This window comes from Patagioenas fasciata, chromosome 17 (genome assembly GCF_037038585.1).
Source record: "Patagioenas fasciata isolate bPatFas1 chromosome 17, bPatFas1.hap1, whole genome shotgun sequence".
Lineage (NCBI taxonomy): Eukaryota > Metazoa > Chordata > Aves > Columbiformes > Columbidae > Patagioenas > Patagioenas fasciata.
In genome coordinates, this window is record NC_092536.1 from 10,463,371 (window position 1) to 10,481,662 (window position 18,292).

The 18,292-nt window shown below is 45.8% G+C and overlaps 2 protein-coding genes across 14 annotated transcripts in view; one reads left to right on the plus strand and one right to left on the minus strand.

Annotated features, from left to right (window-relative positions):
* The window catches only part of CIT (citron rho-interacting serine/threonine kinase), a 72,699-nt gene extending 69,503 nt beyond the window's left edge, over positions 1 to 3,196 (plus strand). For 5 of the 12 annotated variants that reach the window (XM_071816225.1, XM_071816229.1, XM_071816231.1 and 2 more), the window contains one exon: positions 389 to 3,196. In XM_071816225.1, the coding sequence (XP_071672326.1) occupies positions 389 to 797 (409 nt within the window). In that variant the 3' untranslated portion in view covers positions 798 to 3,196. The remainder of the gene's footprint in view (positions 1 to 388) is intronic. The other 7 variants (XM_065851794.2, XM_071816232.1, XM_065851795.2 and 4 more) reach the window with 3 other exon arrangements.
* A 3,340-nt stretch (positions 3,197 to 6,536) lies between these two features.
* Positions 6,537 to 14,689, minus strand: PRKAB1 (protein kinase AMP-activated non-catalytic subunit beta 1). 2 transcript variants are annotated; one of them, XM_065851799.2, is made up of 8 exons: positions 14,573 to 14,689; positions 12,483 to 12,657; positions 11,458 to 11,624; positions 10,745 to 10,838; positions 9,670 to 9,784; positions 8,785 to 8,918; positions 8,211 to 8,279; positions 6,537 to 8,132 (listed from the first exon to the last, which is right to left on the minus strand). In XM_065851799.2, exons 2-8 carry the CDS (start codon positions 12,645 to 12,647, stop codon positions 8,055 to 8,057), a joined length of 822 nt encoding a protein of 273 aa, XP_065707871.1. In that variant the 5' UTR covers positions 12,648 to 12,657; positions 14,573 to 14,689; the 3' UTR covers positions 6,537 to 8,054. The 2 variants fall into 2 exon arrangements, with proteins under 2 accessions (XP_065707871.1, XP_065707870.1); XM_065851798.2 differs by lacking the exon at positions 14,573 to 14,689 and adding an exon at positions 13,984 to 14,087.
* Between the last annotated feature and the right edge of the window lie 3,603 nt (positions 14,690 to 18,292).

Consider the following 18,292-nt stretch of genomic DNA (forward strand, 5'->3'; position numbering starts at 1 on the left):
CTTAAGACAGGTGAATAAATATGGGGGTTGATAGTGCCCCTGTGCATTGGAAACAGAGACACAGAGGCTTGTAGCTCTCCTGACCGGGAGCTACTGAAAATGTTGTATGTGAAAAGGCATATATTGCATTTTAGTGTACTTTAACATGGAAAAATATACAGGTTACATACATGAAAATGTGTACCCTTGCATAAGTCGTAGACATGACTTACATTAGCACTTCATTAAGGCACTTTACTAGTGTTGCTAATCAGCTGTCCAAATATCTTGGGACTTTTCATCTTGGCCCAGGGAGGTCCAATGCTTTTTCAGCTCACCACTGCTGGGTGTTTGGGGAAAGTTACATTTTTGCTAAAAGAAAATGTAACGTGAGGTTTTTGTCGCTCAGCTGTTCGCGTCCATTATTTTTGAATGACAGTAGCCCTAACAAGAGAGGTCCGCCCACATACAACGAGCACATAACCAAGCGGGTAGCATCAAGCCCAGGACCACCGGAAGGTCCCAGCCACCCTCGAGAGCCAAGCACGCCGCACCGGTACCGCGAGGGAAGGACAGAGCTGCGCAGGGACAAGTCACCTGGGCGACCGCTGGAGAGGGAGAAATCTCCAGGCCGGCTTCTGAGCACCCGCAGAGAAAGGTCCCCTGGCAGACTGTTCGACGAGAGCAGCCGAGGACGACTGCCCGTGAGTGGTGCCAGAACTCCTCTTGCTCAAGTCAATAAGGTGAGTCAGGAGCCTGGAGCACTTTTCTGTTCTTGGAAAAAGGTGAGGAGTGCAGAAGGGCTGACGGTGCTGTAAAGTACAAGAGTAAATCAAATCTCATCCCCCCCAACTTCTGTTAAGGAGAGGAGAGCAGGCACAGTGTAACTCGGTGGTCCTGTGAACACCCTGCCCTGTGCTCTAGTTCTGTAACTACAGAAGCACATGGACTCTGAACAGGCTAAAGTCCTGAAAGCTGAAAGCAAATGTGCATTTACCAACAGAAATCAAGTTATTGAGGACTCAGAGGGGACAAGGTCTGGAGAAAGGAGCAAGGGAGCCTGCTGTGTTCAGAGTGCTGCTGACAGTACTTGCCCTTGTTGGTGGCTCATTCTGGCACTGAGAAGCCAGCAGCGCACAGCTCCCACACCGCGGCAGCAGGAGTTAGGTGATGTGCTGCTGCTGGCACCTCTGCATGTGTGAGAAAAATACCTGTGACTTGTAACTGTTGCTTTATTCCCCTGCCAGGTCTGGGACCAGTCTTCAGTGTAAGTCTCAGCTACACAAAGTTACTCATCTTGACCTGCAGGAAAAAAAAAAGGAAATATACTGAGTATATGCACTCCATATATCTGCTGCCCAGTTACCACCACAGCACTCCTGGGCCAAAGCCGGCTCCGCATCGGGAGGCGTGACGCTTTTGAAGATTGTTTGCATCTCAGTTAATTTCTCTGCACTTTCCTGCACTCCTGTTTTTGCACTTTGTACTACTGTTACTCTTTCAAGCAGTTCATGGACTTTTTGTATTCACTTTAGTCCCTAGTAGTTCATCAAGGAAATTAAACGGGACTGGAGTCCCATCCCAGGTCTTTAATGTGGTTAGCACCCCTTACCAGGTAATTGATCATAGTTCTGAGACATGCTGGGAATTCCTGATGGCCTGGAAACAGAAGGGCCAAGGTGAGCAAGGTTTTCAGTATATGCTCTACAGAACACAAGAAAAATTTCTTCTGATTAGTCTGTTCACCTGCCACTTCTGAAAGTTATTTTGTTCTTACTAAAATTGCTCTAGAGCAGCTCTGATGGGAAGGGAAGAACCCTGTGTTAACCAATCCCACGCGCCCGGCCCCGAGACAAAGTGCTTTACCTATACGCTACTGGGGTGTCAGACTTTATCCAGGTCTTCTGCATGACAGTTCACTGCATGCTGCTGCACCATCACTGGCTGCTCTCTCCTTTTAGGTTGCTTTGCTGAGTAGTGTATTGTACCTCACTTGTAAATTAACTGAAACCTTTAGATTACGCTGCAAAAATAACTATTAATTACTCTGGAAATTTGGCAACGAAGAGTTAACAAGCCTTATTTTACGACAAGAATTACAGTCACACTTGTGTTCTCCTCTCGGCGCTGAACACGGTCCCTTCAGCAATGCCGCTGTTCTGCCAGCCTGGGGTTCCCCAGCGGGAGGAGCAGCCCAGGGCTGGCTCTTCCCGTGGTCTGTAACTTGTCGTACAATAGGAACCAAACGTCATGGCACAGGAGGATACTCACAATGAACAGCTTTAGCGGTTACAGGACGCACCTTCACCTTTGCTTCTGCGTATCTAACCATGAGCCATTTATTGCTGCTATTCTCTTTTGCTGTGAACACAAAGCAGAGAGCAAATGATTTTCAAAGCAGGTTTTGATCATTCAGTCTGCAACAGCAACATTCTAAGTGAACAACCATGTTCTTTACAACTGGAAAGAGCAAAACTGCATCCAGTCTTCCCTTGGCCACACTCTTATTAAACCTCTGCTAGTCCCTTGCAAGCCCATGCTAACCAGTTCTAGAAACCCAGACAAATTCAAGCGCCCTGTCAGTGTCCTTTGGCGAGTTCCATGGATATTGTATTCCGTTCTCTTGTCTGTTGGGTTCTTTTAGGTCAGATGATTTGGCAGGAAAGTTGCTGGAAGTTTTTGTCTCCTGGTCTGAATATTTTGAAAGGTCGCTGAGATCAGTCTTTAAATCTTTGCATCTCACGGAAGATCTTCAAGCCCTCAGAAACGGGCTTGTTGATTCCAGAAAGTGTATATCTTGTGTCTTGTTCGTGAAATGCTTCCTGCTATAGAAATAGCTCAAAGGACTGTACATATTTACAAGAAACTTTATATTCGTAACAAAAGGGAATTGAATTGGTTTCTACTTTTTTATTGTAAAGTGTGCGTTTTTCAACACTAGCGTTTTGGTTTGGGGTGGCTGTGGCAGCCACCTGCAGATAGCGGAGGGGCCTCGGCTCAGTCCTCCTCGCTCCCATGAACAATTGTAACATTAAATTGCAATTGAAGCTTATTAGCGTAAATGAGGTTTTAGGTCTCTAGAAATCCGAGAGTTTTCTTCATTACCTTTTTATTGTTGACAAGGGAGGGAACCAGAGGGACAGTTCAAAGCTCCACCTGGAAGGTATTGAACTTTGTTGTTGAACAATAACCAAATAAAAACAAATAACTATCTTGACTGGCATGGTGAAATGAACACTTCTTCTCCATAGAGAACACTGAGCCATCCCACCATTGCACCCAGCATTAGAGGCTGTGTAATCTATAGGTGTCAGAGCTTACCAAAGAGCTAACCTAGACAATATTTAGCATCTTAATAGTTGTTATTCCCTGAACAAGTAGCATAAGTGGCTTCACAAAAACAAATCATGTTCATATGAACCAAAACAGGTACATTTGTCCAAATAGTTTACTATAGCAGCAGTCAGCTGCAAACACCTACAGCGAATTTCTGCCCTCGCCTACTTCACTAGTGATACGGGTAGAGGTAAAACACGTGTGAGTAAACGGGAAAATAATCTCGCCCTGGTAAATGACCCACACATCTTGAGCTGGAAAAAACCATCTTAATTAACATTAGTGTGATCTAATGACAGGTTTGGGATTTGTCCCAGCAGTGTACCGGTAGCAAAGCGGACGGAGATAGTTCCTCATCCCACTGCTGTAATATGCTGGTGCTTTACGGCCTAATCGCTGCAACTTAAACAAAAAAAAAAAAATTAAAAAAAAAAAAGACAAAAAAAAGGAAAAAAGAAAAAAGCAAGAAAAAACATTCACCAATCAAGTCAGATTGAGTACAACCTGCAGAGTTACTGTACATCCTAACTTATACCTGCTGGGAAAACTTGCTAGATCAGACTTAAATGTAAATACATCTATTTTTAACTGAACCAGTTTTTACAGGGTCTGAAGTATTCTTTCACAGGAAGAGGTTTTTAATATTCACACTGCTGCCTACAGTAACTTAATTTGTCCTCCTACTGTTCAGTGTTTTTGGTTTTGTGCACATACCCACTCCCTGCCCCCAGTCGAGGCCTCGGTGGAGGGTGTGTGGGTGGGTTACTAATAGCTCCTCTTACATTTTGGTCTACATGACATTCTTCATGAAACTGCTCTACATAAAACCCAAGCTGCTTGATTTATCTATTGTGCCTACTATCTGATGTATATGATGAAATGCTAACTTGTTAAATGTTCCTTTATTTCTATTTTACTGTGCACAAAGAATACTTATTTAAAGCTCATTGTTGCAGTCCTATGATGCATGATCAGAATTGTAACAAAACTAAAATAATCCAGAAACTGGTGGAGTAAAAAAAATAATTATTTATCGAGCCTTTTGATTACCAAGAACCCCGCACAATCCACTGTCAGCTTGACCACCCCACGCTGTGCTCAAATACAGGGGGTCGGGGAGGGCAGGGAGCTCTTCTCCTTTCTGCCATAGACACAGAATGGAACGGCTTACTCAAGAGTCCCAAAAATGACTGTAACGAAAGTCTCTGCATCTACCTTAAAAATGTGCTCTCCTAGCAACAGCCAAGAATAAACATAACAGCACAGACTGTGAGATGTGGGTGGGGAATGTAAGTGAGCTAATAAATCCAGCTCTTGATCTAGCATTTGCCTTTGGAGGGATTTGATTCATCCCATTACAATAAGGGAACACAGTGTGATTAATCTAATTCATTCACCTGTCACACAGAAAACAACCCAAAAAGCCCCCCCTACCCCACAGCAAAAGCAAAACAACCTGCTTACCTCTTCATCCACCTGCTGCCTGCCCCGCCGGGAGCCAGCGCTCCTGCGGTTGCTCCTGCTGAGGAGAAAGGGGTGCGGGGCTGGGGGCTGCTCACCTGGGGGAGGCTGAGGCTCCCGAGATGGTACTGAGGCCCAGGTGCCAGGAATGCCATGGTCACCTGGCCCGCAGGCAGCTGCGCTCACCCAGCAAGCACAAAAAGGGGAAGCTGACCAGGAATAACCACCCCCAGGAGCCCTCAGGGCTGCGCGGGGCCCTGGCAGGTCACAGCCTGTGCCCCTCACCCTGACTTTTGGGGCACACAAAGAGCTTTTTTAGGGCTGCACACGATGTACCAAGTGCAAGTGAAAAAAAACAAACCACAACTAACCAATACCAAACCCAACCAAAACCAACAACCAACCTTTCTATCAAATATTTGGCTTTGTCCTGTGGTTCCACCATACCAACATTGATGAAAAGCCTGGAGTGAGTCACACAAGTACATAATTGAGAGAAAATCTACCAAGCTTCACAAGAACTAATGAGACCAAGTCTGTAAGTCTTGCACACACTCACCTTCTTTTCTGTTCTCCATTTCTCAAAGTTTCTGCTGCTTTGGTCTTGTGAAAAATTTGTTTTGCAACTGAAGAAAATAACAAACCAAACTTACTAAGCTACCTCTAAGCTCCTATTTTCTGGCAAAAAAATTAATTCTAGGTCATTCAAATAAGAAACTTGTGGTATCATGTCCCTGCTGACACTAAAAGCATTTAAGAGGGCTCACTGCACAACATCTGTCTGCCAGTCCCTTCTCACATCTACATTTCTTTGAACACAGTTGAAAAATTACACCACTTGCCCCAACCAAACCGACTCGGCTTTACATAAATGCCCTCACACAGTTCACTTCCATTGCATTTAACCCGCATCTGGCGCCCTGCAGCGCACAGCCCAGCCCCAGGAGCAGACGTGGGAACTGGCACCCCTTTGCTGACCCTGCTACGGGAGGAAAAGCCGTTATTTAACATCATTGTTTCATACTATTGAAGCATCAGATTTCTCTGTGGCAGGGAACTGACAAAGGATGGTTGTGGTCACACATTTATCTACCAGCACATACTTCTGCATTTAAACTTCTGAGTGTTTTGACTGAGTTTACATTTCAACAAAAGGCAAACACATTATATTCATAACTGGAACTGTTCCATACCGCTCTCCCTTCTCTGCTATTGATGCATCTTTGTCACCACCCTGACACAACCAGCTCAAACTAAAAAGAACCTGCACCTCCCCTGGCAAAGCACACAGGTGCGAGCACCAACCACCCCAACCACAGCCTCCTCCCCGACCTCCCACACGTCGCTTTGCTGGAGCTCATAAATCTGACGGGGTGCACAGCCTAATCCAGTGCCACACACATGCCTGTGACACCACAAGCCACATCAAACCCACGATCACGCGCTGACAAGGAGAAAGGCTTGGGAAAACAAAAGGGTTGCTGGAACAAGAGGCTGATGGAGGCTTAAGGCCAATACCAGGCTTTTCAGCCACTGGAGCTTGTTCTTCCTGTAAACTTTACATCACAAACACACACTACCACCTCCCTCATCTTCTTTACTGGACAAAGTGTTTCAAGCTGCATCTCTGGATAAAAAACTTGCACAATCCACCGAAGTGTAAAACAGCAATCAGGCGATCACAGGTTATAAAAAACTAACGACTCAAGGAAGCTGACGTAACCGAAGGGGGGAGGATAATAACAAAACGAGTCACCCACTTTTCTTGAAAATGTTTTATTTGTTTCTGAAGAGGCTGAAAACAAAAGCAATTCCATGTTTCAGAATACCAAATACTATCCGTAGCACAGGACGAGGAAAGAGTTTTCAGAGAAAACCATTGCACTAGACCCAGATCTACTGAGCTGCTCGGAATATTGCAACAAGGCTGGTGACCAGATCCGAGGGTGGCAAAGCACCCTTCTGCTTGGCTGGTTCACTGAACGCTGGCTGTGCAGCTCCTGTCCCCGCTCAGACCCTGCACTGTTCGTGCAACGTCCTCTCACCCACAGAGGGACGGGTCTGGTGATCATTGGCACAGTCACTGGCACTCTCAGGCACCAAAAACCAAACAGCGGGAAGGACCTGGCAGGTCCCCTCCCGGGCAGGCCTGAGGCACACTGGCAAGCGGTTTTGCATTAACGTTGCATTTGGTTTGGGATAAAACAGGCTGTCAGTACCAAGTACAGCCAACCTGGCATTACTATAATAGCTTAGAAAATATAGACATGATAAAAAGCTGCAGAGATCCTCACAGCTCTGGCTGCAGAAGCACCAGGGGCTTCACAGCCCTGGGCACAGAGGGCGCAGCGCTGCTGCATCCAGCATCCTGCAACTGCTCACACCGAGGGGCAAGTTTGGCCACTGGATACAGGGGACTGGGAGTCACCCCTGGGCTGTCACTGAAGAACTAACCTCCAAACTGCACACACCGACTGCCTTACAGCTAACCTGTCCCAGCTTAACGGTGTCCTTACGAGTGACGGCAAGAAAAATTGGTTTCAAAAAGCAGATTACTGCAAGACACATTTATGATTTACAGAAAAATCCAGCCATTAAAAACAACTGTCTTCACCAGAGATTCCACAGGTGAAAAGTTGTATTTCAGTTCTCATGAAGAGAAAAACTACAGAGCTATTCACAGTAGCAACAGTGAACCCCAGTCTACCGTAAAATAACAATGAGCTTGTAGGTGATTGTGTCGTTGATTTTTGCCTAGAAAGGCTGTTACAAGAAGATCATCAATATTTACACTTATTTCAGCCATACAAGTTTAGAACTTGCTGCTGAAATAATTGTGTGTTTAATGAGTTATGAAAGCAGTAACGGGCTTGCTTTCACTGAGTCTTGAGCTCAAATAAGATTCCACAAGAATCCTGAATTTTCTAGACTTCAGGCTGGCTTATTTCTTTCTGACAGTCTGCCTCACTGCTAAAGGCCTTTAACCTGTTGCTGCCTTCACGTTTTTCAGCCTAATTAAACTGGTGGGTTTTTAACTGAGCTGGTGATGGGCACTGACACCTGTGCCGTCTGTCTAGTTGCCACAAAGCTGCCATCTCCAAGAACTTCCAAGGTGGGACTGGGAAAAAAAGGCAAATATAGGAGAACTTGGAAGTCTCAGAAACAATATAAATTCAGAGTTCATTTGCTACAGCACAGAGCAGGAATATGTTTGGTTAAGAGAAGAAGTTCTAAGACTGCACCGGCCCAGAACAACTGGTCACAAACTACTATGATGTTCATATTGGCTTGTACAGCAAAGTAGTCACGTATTTCTTCTTGTAACGATGTGTAGCGCTAAGCACCATCACTCCATCCTACAGGAGATGGAAAACAAGTGAGAAACATAATCATCTAAAAGCTGCAAGTGTGAAGAATGTGCCCTGGCCTCTCACCTTGATAGAAAGTGCGTAGAGGTGGTTCAACATGACATGGTTGGGTTCAGGGAGCAGAGCAGGATCGCACTGGAGATAAGATAAAGTGAGACAGTGTGAAAATCAGAGAACTCACAGTTTACTCATCACAGCTGATGGGTGATAAACACCGTCTGTAGCCCTACCCTCAAACAAATCACACTGCTGCTTATGCTGAGTCCACCAAGAAACACAAAGTTTCAGAACAATCCAAGACCTCTCCAGGGTGAAACCCTCTGCATCCTCACTGCAATTGTGAGACAGACTTACATTATTGGTCACGTGCTTTTGACATCTAAGCAGCGTTGCAGTGGGAAGGTCAGGGTTTCTGGGAGTAAAATACCAATCTAGCTTTCTTTTCAATTTTGAAGACAGTCAAGTAGAAAAATAGATTTACTTCAGATGGATCCATTGGGACATACATAACAAGGAATTTACCAACGTAGCAACTATCCTAAAGTTTTTCCTTGCCTGTCCCCTGTCTGTATCCAGATTTTTTCCCCATCTATTCACGCTCTCAAGGCCATTATTCAGCAAAACAAACTAATGTACTCACAGAAATGCCTGTGTCCTTATTCAGGATGACCTGCAGCAGGTGGGGAGGCAGAATAGGTGGTGATTTAAAGCGTTCCTCTGCCTTACAGACATAGGGCTCCTGGTGGTATGGTCCTGGGGGTGAACTTGACAACTCTGCCAGAGAGATGTTGAATATTGATTCTTAAATAGTCTGTAAGGGTATCTGCTCTTTATAGGTACAGTTTTACTGATACTCCAAGTCAATTTTCACATCCAGGAACATGCAGCCAAAAGAAATCAATGGCATGTAAATACAAGAGCTGCAGCAGACGATGCAGTGTAGTGATCAATGCCCAAGAAGAGATTTAATATGTCTGAAGCCTGACTTGGGACTAGCTGCAAAATGTGGGTGGTGGCATCCTGAGGGCCCTACTGCACTCCAGAACGTCACTGTCATCTCTGGCCAGCCCTTCTCCAGCGAACACCTAACAGCAAACATTGCTCGACAACGTCTCCTCCAATGTGCAACTCCTGACCTCCTCGGCCCAGCTCCTTAGCAGAGGAAGATGGAATTAGGAGCGATACAGGCTGTCCACACTGGTTCGATGTTGTACGGCAGGGACTGATGCATCACTGAGTGTGCTAAAAACAGCTGTTTCACATCACACAGGCAACCAAACAGCAATTCAGCAGCCATGACTTCCTCCTAATCAGAGCTGCAGTGACACCTGTTGCTCTGTCAGAGGCATCCTCCTTTACACGTTTCACGTTTTTCCATTGTGCATTTGTGATTCCTGCACACGTCCACAGGGCCTGACAAAGTTGGAGATTGATCTATACTGGAGCTTTAACTTCAAACAAAAAGGAAGACTAAATTTTTAACAGCTCTAAAAAGTGCGATACAGAATTACCAGTAAGTTCATACCAGACATGTCAGAACATTTTTGGGAGTCCACCATCAAAGCATCGAATACTTCAAAGTCAGTTTTCTTCACCTGGATGATGTTGTTGACGGTACCCAGCTGGCTGGTTACTACGGGCTGGGACGAAACAAGGTACAAAAGTCAGAATAAAAAAACTTGCAGGACTGTTAGATTCTCAAAACTACACAATCAGCATTACCAAGAATGAGATATATTGCTTTTAAAATATGCTAGCACCAGATACAAAGAGGTCACCGTTGTGCAGTTAGTGTTAGGTTAAGAGCAAGTGCAGGGTTTAGGACTGCAGGGTGCATGTCAGTTGAACCTGCCAGGTCCACAACACTCGATAAATTCTTGGGCTGTAGCTAATGCTAAGGAGCTAAGCTTTACCGCTAGCTTCTACAGGGCTTTCAGAGCCAGGCTAAGATCTGCACGGCCTGATGTAGGACAGAGTAGGGTTGGTATTGCTAGTTTACTACTAAAGCTAAGACTAGAGTCCAAGGCAGAGGGTTCAATGAGCTCAACTTACTGCAAGGTAAATTCTGCAAGGTTTGCCAAGACAGCAAGAAAACTGGAGCCAACAGCCGTGAACGGTGCTGAAACAGGTAGGGAGTGCTGGACAGACTAAAGTTAAAGCTCATTTCATAGCAGAGGTGGAAAAAAAAGGTCTGGTAGATTTTGGCACAATTACTGACCTATGAAAAGATCTACAGCAGCGATAGCAACATTCTGGCACTGACAGCAAACAGAGCAGAGGGAGATTTGGGCTGTCAGCAATACTACAGTTCTTTAAGAGACAGTTTGGCACTAGACAAGAAAAGCTCATCATCTTTTATAAACCAACACCGTGTCCTTGTCACCCGTTTGTTACAAAATCCTTTGAGGCCATCAGTGTGACGCCACCACCTAGGCCAGCTGGGATCAGAAATCTCTCTCACCAGCCTGAACAGGCAGTTTCTATTGTTAACCCAGCAATACCTGCTCTCTGAAAAAGCCACCTATTGGTAGAGAAACCAGCAGGCTTCTCGTCTTCAGACACTTCCATGAACACAACCAGCAAGCCAAAGAAAACATTACCTCTGAAGGATCGTGCGTCCACTGCCCGTCCACAAAGAACTTGTACTGGTGCTCTCCTTCTGGCAGGTCCAGGATTGCGACAAAGTTATTGTGACTGGAATTCAAGACAAACAATCAGCCCTGAAATATTCTGAAAAGTACATTGATCTATAAACTGCAACAAACACTGTAATACAGTTTAGTTTAAATAAAATACCTACTCAGGTACAGAAATAAGCAGAGCTCCAGAGGCCTCTAGCAGGAAAAAAACACTTGGTATCTTAACACAGATTTATTCTCTCACTCATGTAGTTTACCAGCAGGTATCCCAGGCTCAGAGTTTCCTAAGCGGAATCTGCACCCTTGAAGCTGGGCAAAATCCAACGATATGGCAAGAAAGTACATGTGCCATCAGAGACACTGTGCTTAAAACCAGCTGCACTGTACATGCCCCAACTCTATGCAGGGAGCAGACTGCACAACAAGGATTGTTTGAGGTCATTCCTGCATGGTGCCTAATGAACAAATCACTCCTTCAAAATTAACACACAGCTCAATGTTCATCCTCTGCCATCTGAGAATCAAAAACTCAGATTCTCATCAAGACCTTGACAAAAGAGGCCAGGAAGTGGTAAACCCAAGCACAATACCAATCTGTCAACTCACCACCTTCCTCAGTGCACTAAGCGTTCCCAGTCCATAGGAAAACCGACACAGCAGCAGCCATTTATTACCTCCTTGTCAGAGGAATTTTACTCCAGTTGTTGAAGGACCCAGATAAATAAACTTCTTTTCCTCCTCCAGTCCAGCGAAAGACTGTTGGTCGAGCTTGAGTGGGGGTTTTATCGTTCACTTCCAGATCTTGTTGCCATGCTAGGAATTCTTCTTTCTCCAACGGAGCCTACAAGCACAATGTCTTAATCAAAAGAAATTTTTTCCTAGCAGACTTAGATAACCTGTATTTTACTGAACACGTTTGTTGTACTTAGCATGACTTACTAATGTACAAATCTACAAGTAGCTACAAGCAGGTTATGTCAGATGGAGACTGGAAACCCTGTGTTTCCAGTCACTGTTCACAAATTCATTTGCACAAATTCTGCAAAGAGATGTTAAAGCCTTTCAAAGTTGCTGAAGGCAAAATAATCCCCCTCCCTCCAGCCTAAATTAGGTTAAAAACAAATGGCTTGAGCTTACAAGAGTTTTCAAAATATGCAGGTACAAAAAAAGGAAGAAAAATAATTAAGAAAAAATATCCTTAGGAAGCATTTAAATTATATGTACACCATAGGCACAAAATTTGCAGTTGGCAGAAAGATTATGAGTTATCTATAGGAAACAGCTCTGTTCAACAGTCAAAATCTAAGCATAGTTTTGCATTAGATATTCTTATGAAATGTGATACACAGCAAGATGTTTCTAATAATCCATCTAATACTGAGCAAAAATCCAGTTAACAAATGTTTTAGTATGGAAAATAATAGATAAAATGTCACTGATGACTGCAAAAGCGTTAAGAATCTGAAGGAACCTGGGTCACTGTACCTACAACTGGGGAAGAGCTTTAAGCCTGTTACATTTTAATTTTTCTACAATTAATTATTGCTGGAAACCACAACATTACACTCATGTCTGCTTGAACAATATCTCCTTTGGCGTGTACGCTCAATGACAGAATTAAGGAAGGCTGCTAAGAGCATCACAGTGGGACAGCATCCCCATGCCCTAGTGTTACAAGACAAGAACAAACCAGCCATACCTTCATTTCCTCAGGGTGGAACAAGTCTGCATCTTCAGGACTGTCCATTAAAATTTTTGGTCTATCACCCTCTTTCGTACTGATGGTTCCCCCTGAGCTGTCACCTCGGGAGGCCTTATGGCCATGACGCTCCAGTCCAGCTCGCTCGCTGCTTGTATTCCCCATCTTTAAAGACCTAAAAGAGCAGGAAAAGTCAGATCAGTACAGGTACTTTGGAAGCCAGAACATCAGTAGGCAGGAAAGCAGTCTCATCAGTAGGCCTGGGCTCTGTTTCTGGGCTGGAGAATCTAAGAAACTTGATTAACCCCAAACGCTAGCATATTCAGATTGTATCACACTCAGAAAAAGACACTAAATGACAATTTTTAGCTGCTCTTAATAATGCACTACAGCTCAATACCCTAGCATTTCTGCAAACTCAGCCACTCTAAAAGTTGTCCAAACAGGCACCTGTGACTGCAGCACACTGGTACTGTCATTCCAAGCTAAGTGCTTGTTCTTCTGTCTTCTCAATACCCATGTGCATAATGTTCTATATCAGCTAAAGCTTCAGTAAAACTTTCTAGCAGAATGCTTCACAAATAGCCTACTAGAAAAGTGACTTCACTAGAAAATAAAGTTATCTCAGGTGACAACCTGCTGAGGATCCCTACAGTGGCCGGCTGTGACTGTACAGGACAACCAGCTGCTCCAGAAGAGGCTTCTCCAGCCTCTGCTTTTCTCTGGGAGAGGCAGTGCAAGTGACACAGCACTTCTGCACGCTCCACAGCCTGTGCAGCCACATCCACGGGCAGAAGGGATGACTCTGGATGCACATGCCACATCTGATCAGAAAAATGACCTACAGATGAAGAGCACGAACGGAGAGGTAGCCAAGGGGGCCGTGTGGAGCTGTACAAACAGGGCCCTGCAGAGCACCCAGCAGGGTACAAGCACAGCTATAGGATATTATCCTGTTTCCTTTAAGCTCCAGTTATGGTCATTGCCCAGCTTTCACCTATACTGATCCCACTTCAGTCACAACCTGAAACCAGGCTCAGTAGGCATGGTTTAACTCAATAAACAACTACAAAAATAAATTAACTGTCACGATAAAAAATTAGCCTAAATACAGACATTAGCTGGCTATACAAAGCTGCAGCAGCTTTGAGCACTTTGTATCTTCTTTGAACAGTTGATTCTGTGAGATGCACTTTTGAGAAGGCCCGAATGAACCCAAATAGGCCCTGAGGTTCTCCCCAGCAAGCGCACCTGTACATTTTACCGGCCGGCCGAGCCGATTCACGCCCCGCGGGCAGCCGGGCATTCCTGCCTCTGCCACCCTCCCACTCAGGGCCCATCGGCAACCGCTGCCGGCCCCCGAGCACTGGCGGCAAACCCGGGCCTTGCAGCCCAGCGACCCCGCGGCAACCCGCCCCGGGCCCAGCGACCCCGTAGCAACTGTCCCCATAGCAACCACCAGGACCCCGGTTCCCCGCCCCGCCCGGCCAAGCGAACTCACCTCCCGCCGGAGTGCCCGCCGCTGGCCCTGCACCGCCCCCGAGCCGCTTCCGCTTCCGGCCGGGTACCCGGGCTGCCGCCCCGAGGCGAACCCGAGCCCGGCGCGCAGGTTCCGGGCCGGCCCCCCGTCCCAGCCAGGAGCGCGCACCGGCCGCTCCAGGGAGGCTCCTGCAGGCCCCTGGAACTTGTCCCAGACCTGCTGAATATCGTTCTTAAACTGGTGCCGTAGGTATGAGGTCAGCAGTGAAGTGTGAGGGCTCTTGCCTGCCCCTCGGAGCTATTTTCTCCACCTGGCCACCACAAGATGGTTCTGGATCTGCAGAAGTGCAGATGGGTGAGCACCAGAACACTGGAACCAGGCAACAAACGCATTTCGCATCTACATGAAACCAGAGCAAGAGCCAGCTGTGCGGATGCTGACGGCTCAGTGGTCAAGGCAGCTTGTGACGCCGCCAGCACACCGTGCTTTCCTCGGAGGAAGCACAAATGAAAATTTAAGTCCTTAACTGATAAACGCTTCCCAAATTAAATTACACTTCTATATTTCTCTAACATATTTCTCTAAGCATTTCTAATGACACTCATTTTACCCTTTGCGCTTCGTCAGCTGTCACTGTCTTTCTTCCACTTTTCCAACAGGCAGAACTGCAGGTTCCCAGGTCAGCAGTTTTCTTGACAAGGAATTGTTTGTTTTGTTCTTAACCAATCGAAGCAACCTGCAGACAGACAGAAGGATTCCTCCAAAATGGAAGTGTATCCTTGTGGCATGCTGTTGTGTTGTGGGAAGAATCCTGTGGGGATATACATATTCCCCATGCCTAATTGCGAGTGCATGGCTGGCTCCTGCACTATGTTTTGAGGAACAGCTGCTCCGAGCTGCTCTTTCATGGGTAAATACCACGGCACGGGACAGCCTGCCAGAGGGCTGCGAGGAGAATGTCTGTGGGCAGCTCTTCCCCAGCCCCTGCACAACCGTTACCCTGCTATAAAATGCAGCTGTTGTTATTATGATATTTCACACAGCTTAGCACTCCTGAATACTTTGTCTCCAAACCTAATTGTTTTGTTCTCCCCCCTTTTTTTTGGCCAGTGCCAATGCACATGCCTCTGTGTGTGGTTATGTCTGTAGAACTGTCTGCAGTGGAGGCTGGAGATACACGGTACCATGTCTGCTCCATCACTTGCCCAGTAGGAGCATTGTGATGATCTGCACAACAGCCTGCCAGACCCATCGCGAGCAACAGCACCTACATTTGGGGACCACACTCACTTCTTTGCAGTGTTTTTTCTTACTTCTAAGAACCACAGACAGGTAATCAACTATAGGATAAGGGCTGCTAACAGCTCATGAGGTTGTAGTAACTAGTCTATGGTGGGTCAAAGCATTATTCAATTTAAAGTTTTGGTATTAAAATGTGATGGTTCCTCCCTACGCGGTGATGAACCATCCACCCATCGTGTGGTACACACCAAAACCCTGTGGACAGGGCAGAGACAATGGACACAGGCACCTCAACCTCCTGGTGGTTGGGATTCACTGTGGCTGCCTCCTCCCTCTTTTCCCCACAACACCTTCCGCTCCCACCCTGATTCTTGTTTTCCCTCACTGTCAGTTGTGACAGATGGGTGTAGCACAATCCTAGAGCAATCACCCTGTAAGTCTTTCTGTGAGGCACCTGGTCCCCATGAATTACGAGGGCTGGATGACATTACACCATGAACAATGAGTCTTAGGTGGAGGACTTAGCAGCGCTGCCCATCCCCCTGCCTCCTCAGTGGCACGTCTGCGTGCGTGGTCCTCACATGCACTAGAGTATTGTTTTATCCTGTCAGCTTGAGTGGGAGCCCAACTCCCTTGCAGCTGTTAAAGCAGGAGATGCAGGAGCAAGAGATTAGCCAAAGACATGCCACAGGAGCCTGGCATTGCTCAGCCACCCACTGATTTTATGGAACCCTGGAGTTTTGCTCCTCCCTTTAACAGCATAGGTGACTTTTTGCTTCCTTCCCTTCTCTACAACTTGCAGGGCATAAAAATTGCCCTTTTCCCAGTCCGTTCAGGACCAGCATCCACATTCCAAAGGAAGACCACAAAATACTGTTCTTCTCCTGCCCCTTTACATACCTGTCTTAACCTTCTTTTTCTTACTGCCAGAAAAGGATGTAACAGATGGGGAGCTGGTTCACATTCTTCCATCAAGACTTCCATATGTGTCACAAATGAATTTCCCGGTTCCTGGTTAACTTCCCTAGTGAAAACGTCAGAGGTGTCATTTGCCACTAAAATAATTTATCATGACAACTCTCCCCAGTTTTCCAAACCACCATATCTCTCAGGTGGGGGACAAAGCAACAGGCCACTTAGCCCTCATGTAGCACTCCTGACACCGGTACCAGAATAATTCAGATTCTTCTGTCCTGGTGTATTCAGGACCCCGCTTGTGTTTGCTACCCACATTTCCATGGAACAAATACTCACCTTAAGTAAACAACAAATTTATACATCACAAAAACAAATACAAAATTCTGTATCAGCAATCACACCAACTATATGGATCCCCTAGGATTTATGTTTGTCTGCTTAGGAAGAAGTAGTAGTATCATGGAAATTGTACGGTGAATCGTAACAGCAATTTGAATTGCAAATGGCTGGCTAGAGGGTAAAAGGATCAGGGGAAAATGTAACAGAATAATTTTGAATAAGAAATTCACTTAAAAGTGAACTGTACTTTTTTTTTCAAGGGAATTTCTTTGATCTGCCATGGGTCACCATTACCACACAGCCTGCTCTGGAGTGTGCATCCCCTAATTTCACTGCAGTTTCCCCCTTTCTTACCCCAGAGTACAGGTTAAAAAAGAAAGACAGTGGCTTAAACTCTCACAGTGTGCAGTTTAAAGTCCTGATGAACTTGTTGATATCTGGCAAAGTTGTTTTCCCTTGACATGATGCAAGCTTATTTAGCCAAAGAGAAGTCATTGCAAGCGAAGTGGAAGCTGACTCAGCCCTACAGCTAGGTATGACAGAAACAGAAGAGCCGCCCTCAGTCATAAGCTGGTAGATCAGATTCAGACATGCCATAAATCACATTAGAAAGGACACATAAGCAAGTTCTTCTTGTAGCTTCTGTGTCATGAAGAGCTGGGTGGTAGCAGCAGCAGAAGTTATCCTAGAGTTCCAGACTGGATAAATTTAACTACAGAAACTTCCCAGTTAAATTTCTTACTATAACTTTCCTTTCTACCTTGGGCTCCCAAGTTTGCTCCTCCATCTTTACACTGGCTGAGTGATCTGTTTCCAAACCCTCTCCTCCTCCTTTCAGGTCACTTCTGAATTTAGCCCATTTTGCCAAGCTGCCAGGGAGTGATACAGAGCAAGCTGGGCAGCCTCCTTGAAGGCTCACTCACGTTTCAGGGCCGCATGCCGTCGCTGTGCATGCAGAACATGCCGTTGTGCTTGGGAAACGGAAAGTTGTGAGCACACATAAAAATCACTCCCAGACCGCTGCATCCCTTCTCATACCTACTCCAACATAACACTGCACACCTTCAGAGACCTACTAATTAAAAATGAGGTTGGAGATGGGAGGGTAGTAAGGAGAAACTCGAGTAGTGTTTCAACCTGACACTTACCAGCTTGGCCCCAAATCAGTCCAGTGACTTTCTTAGTATTTAAATCTTAACTTGCCTTGGGGAATCCAGTCCTTCAACTGCAACAGTTCATGCTGAGCACATATCCAGAGATACAGGTACAAAAGCAACAGTTCCTGAGGCCTTGAGCCGCACTGTTCATGGATTGTGGCTGTAACCACACAAATTGAAGAGCCAGTGCTGATCTTCAAGTCACAAGCTGTGAACTCCTGGGTGTGCCTGCAGAGAGGCACCCTAAGAATTTAATTTTGTGTTGTCCCCTTGATTTTTTTTGCTGTGCAATCTGATGAAACATACACCGCACGTTGTTTAAGTGTCTGGTTGACCCCCTTCATACGGCAGCAAAGAAACTCCTCTTATATTTAGAAGCCCTCTTCTAGGGTTACGTATCAAGATACATGCACACTGCTGTTTTGCAGAATGCAGCTGCCCTGGAAGAAGCGAAAGATGCTAACATGATCCAGGAGCTGAGGCCAGCAATTTCAAGTTTCCATCTGTCTCTGCCTGTAATACATGCAGGAAGGAAAAGAAAGCAGGACTTCAGGCATTAGCTGGTGCCTTCAGCATGCAGGAAGACTGCATCAAAAAATTGAAGCCTTGAGCAGCTTTGTGGAAGGAAGATTCTGCCAGGACACAGATGCTGAGTTGAAATATGTTTTACTGCT